Here is a 3,324-nt window from a genome sequence, read left to right as displayed (position 1 = left end):
ACTAGGGTTGAAAATCACTGCCCTAACGAGAATTTCTGCCTCACAAAGGTTTTCTCGGACAGAAAAGCTAGATACTATTTTTTTCCTATCTTTGCTTCCAGGAGGCCTGTAAACAGGCAAAGGCAATACAGGGAGAAATCCTGGGTGCAGACTGCTCTGGAGAAGGTTGTAGGCCAGTGTGGCTTCCTTTTTGCACCCAGTCATCAGTTTTCCCCTAAAAAACTATCACGGTATTCGTCGTTATCACTACGACTAACGGAGACCAATATTTGAGAGTTTACCAAGCACCCCAACTAGGTGCTCTAAAAACCTCGCTGCACCCCCACGAAGTAGAGATTAGTACCCCAGCTTTGCCGTTCAGCCAGAGTAGCAAGGTCACGAGACTTGCCCAAAGTTTCGGAAAGTGGCGGCCAGCATTCGAACCCAGGGGTGTTTGACTGGAAGGTCTGCGCTCCAGCTCGTAAGCACTAGGTCACCTGGGTTCCCAGCAGGGGTCAACCAAGCACCGTGAAGGAGTGGAATGGGCGGAGAGCCAGATGTCTCCCGAGCACCCCTGCCGCGGCTGGCGTGACCCTGCTGCCTGGCCCCTCCCCCCCACCCCGATCCCTGACCCCTGCCAAGCCCCAGCAAAGTCACCGCGAGTCACCTGCGCGAGCACCGAGGCTAGCTGCGGAGCCCCAGGCCTCGTCCGGGCCCCCGCGGGGCACAGGGTGATGCTGAGCGGCCGGGCCGCGGCTAGCGTGGGGACCCGGAGCAGCGGCGCAAAGGCCGCGGGCAGTCGGCGGACACAAGCGGAAAGGACACGAGCCGCCATGGCTACGCCGACCCAGGATGCACTGCGCCGCGCCCTCCGGCCAGGTTTCCTCTCCGCTCAGCGCAGAGGATGCACAGAGCGGCGCAGCCGGACGCCGCTGGCTATAGCGGCCCCTAGAGGCTCCTGGTGGCACTGCTCTCTCGGGGCGCGCGGTCCAGCCATTTAGGGCCAGAGGCAAAAGGCTGCCAGCGCCAGAACCTCGTTGTCTTGTCTTTCCCTAAATACTAATCATTGACACATGAAAGGAACTTGTTTTTACTTATTCTCTGAACGTTCTGACATACATTTGTTTAAAAGTTTTGACGCGGCGATTATTCCATAGGTATTAAAATTATATAAGGGTCGCATGGGTGCCTCAAAGAGCCAGTGACTCTCGATCTCCAGGTAATGAGTTCAAGCCCCATGGTGGGTGTAATGATTACTTACTTACTTACTGAATAAATAAATAAACAAACAAACTTTAAAAAATAAGTAAATAAAAGTAAAATAGACTGCATAGTACCATCCCACTGTTGTAAAATTGTTTATGCATTCATTAAGAAATTGAGTATCTGTTACATGCTAGTTGTTATGTGCCAGTTGCTACAGCAGTGGGCAAGCCAGGCAGTCTATTCTCATAGAGTTTACATTCTAGTGGGTAGAAAATTAACAAATTAAAATAAACACCTCCCCTAAGACAAAAAAATCCAGGGAAATAGTGATAAATACAATGAGGAACAGTAAAGTAGGGAGGAGGATAGTGAGGGAGTACAGGAGGGGCATTATTTTAGATAGGGTGGTCCCCAAAGGCCTCTCTTAGGAGGTGATATCTGAGCTGAGGTTTTCATCAATCTGGGGGAGGGAACACAGAGCCTCAGGAATCACCCTGCTGCTGGTGATGCCAACCAGAGTGTCCGTGACAGTTGACACCAGGCTTCGCTAGCATCCTGATTCCATCACCATCACTTCACTGCTTATTAATCAATTGGAAGCATAATTGTATCACCTCTTTGGGAATGGTCAGTGAATAAATGGCCCAGCTCCATTTTGGGTGGCAGACTTCTATTTCTTTCTTTCTTTCTTTCTTTTTTTTTTTTTTAAAGATTTTATTTATTTATTTGACAGAGATAGAGACAGCCAGCGAGAAAGGGAACACAAGCAGGGGGAGTGGGAGAGGAAGAAGCAGGAAGAAGCAGGCTCATAGCAGAGGAGCCTGATGTGGGGCTCGATCCCATAACGCCAGGATCACGCCCTGAGCCGAAGGCAGACGCTTAACCGCTGTGCCACCCAGGCGCCCCCAAACTTCTATTTCTACAGAAAAGCAGCACCAAAAAAAAATCTGATTGGAGTCCGAGGATCAGGGCCCATTAGATCTGCTTAAGCCACCAGTGACACACTAGCTTCTGATGCTCCCAAGGGCCAGACCCTTGGGACAGACGTGTGATGTGACTGTGCAGCATTAACAGCAGAGGGAGCACCCAAGAAGAGCCTGACCACTTCCCTCTTCTCTCCTATGTCCTCGACCTCCTGCTTTCTTCTGGCTCTTTCCCTTGAGCCCATAAACATGCCAAAGTTTCTGCTAGTCTAAAAACAAGGCCAGAGGCCTACTCCACTGATCTTTTATGTATCCCCAACATCACACTTCTCCTTCTTTCCTAGTCAAGCTTCTTGAAAAAATAATCTGCGCTTTCAGCCTTTAATTCCTCACTTCCTATTCGCTCTTTAATCCACTCAAATCCAGATTCTACTCCACACCTTGCAGAATGCTCACCACTACATCTTAAATGATCAAATCCAGTAAATACATCTCTGGCCATTCCTTTTTTTGGTTTTCCATGGCTCTATCTCCCTTGCTCAGCCTTTAAACTTTGTTCGCCAGGGTCCTCTTTGACCCATGCTTGACTTTAAAAACCCAAGTTTTCAGAACTGATGCACTCCAGAGGCTTTTATTCCCACCTGCATCCAGCCCTGGTCTCTTCTCTGGGCTTCAGAGTCCTTTATCCAACTGTCGATTACCAGATGCTCTGTAAGCACTTGAATGAGCTGTCTTCCCCCTTGTGTGTTCTGTTTCAGCTGCTGACACTATTACCCACTAAGCCAGAAATTTAAGACTCCCTCCTCTACCTAAATCATGCATTCACTTAGCCCTGCTCATTTTTTTCCTTCCTAAAACTCTCCCTCGAGTTCAGGTCTTTCATTGCACGGCCTTGCCGCAGGTAAGGCCCTTCTGGTCATCTTCACACCTCCACTCTTGTCTGCTGGAAATTCACTATTCACTGTGTTGGTAGAGTGGGAGCTTATCACTGAAGGGCAAACCCTTCAGCAGTCCCTACACCTGCAGAATAAAGTCTAGGTTTGTTAACAGGCTTTGCCAGCTCCCTGGCTACCTTTCTCAATTCCTCACTCTACCCCCCACAACATGATCCATTTTCTTGCAACAGTGAGTTGTTTGTAGTTCATGCCATACTGTCTTTTCTGCCTAGAATATCCTTTGCTTCTGCTCTGACCTACAGACCCTGCAAGACTTGGCT

General features: G+C 49.2%; 1 protein-coding gene across 1 annotated transcript in view; it reads right to left on the bottom strand.

Moving 5' to 3' along the window:
• NDUFAB1 (NADH:ubiquinone oxidoreductase subunit AB1) overlaps positions 1 to 860 on the bottom strand; it is an 11,270-nt gene extending 10,410 nt beyond the window's left edge. The window contains exon 1 of the mRNA XM_040635212.1: positions 647 to 860. Within this exon, the coding sequence (XP_040491146.1) occupies positions 647 to 814 (168 nt within the window). The 5' untranslated portion in view covers positions 815 to 860. The remainder of the gene's footprint in view (positions 1 to 646) is intronic.
• Positions 861 to 3,324: the final 2,464 nt, after the last annotated feature.

Source organism: Ursus maritimus, unplaced genomic scaffold, assembly GCF_017311325.1.
Source record: "Ursus maritimus isolate PB19 unplaced genomic scaffold, ASM1731132v1 scaffold_2, whole genome shotgun sequence".
NCBI classification, from domain to species: domain Eukaryota; kingdom Metazoa; phylum Chordata; class Mammalia; order Carnivora; family Ursidae; genus Ursus; species Ursus maritimus.
The sequence above is the reverse complement of the archived record's forward strand: the minus strand, read 5'-3'. Positions and strand labels throughout refer to the sequence as shown.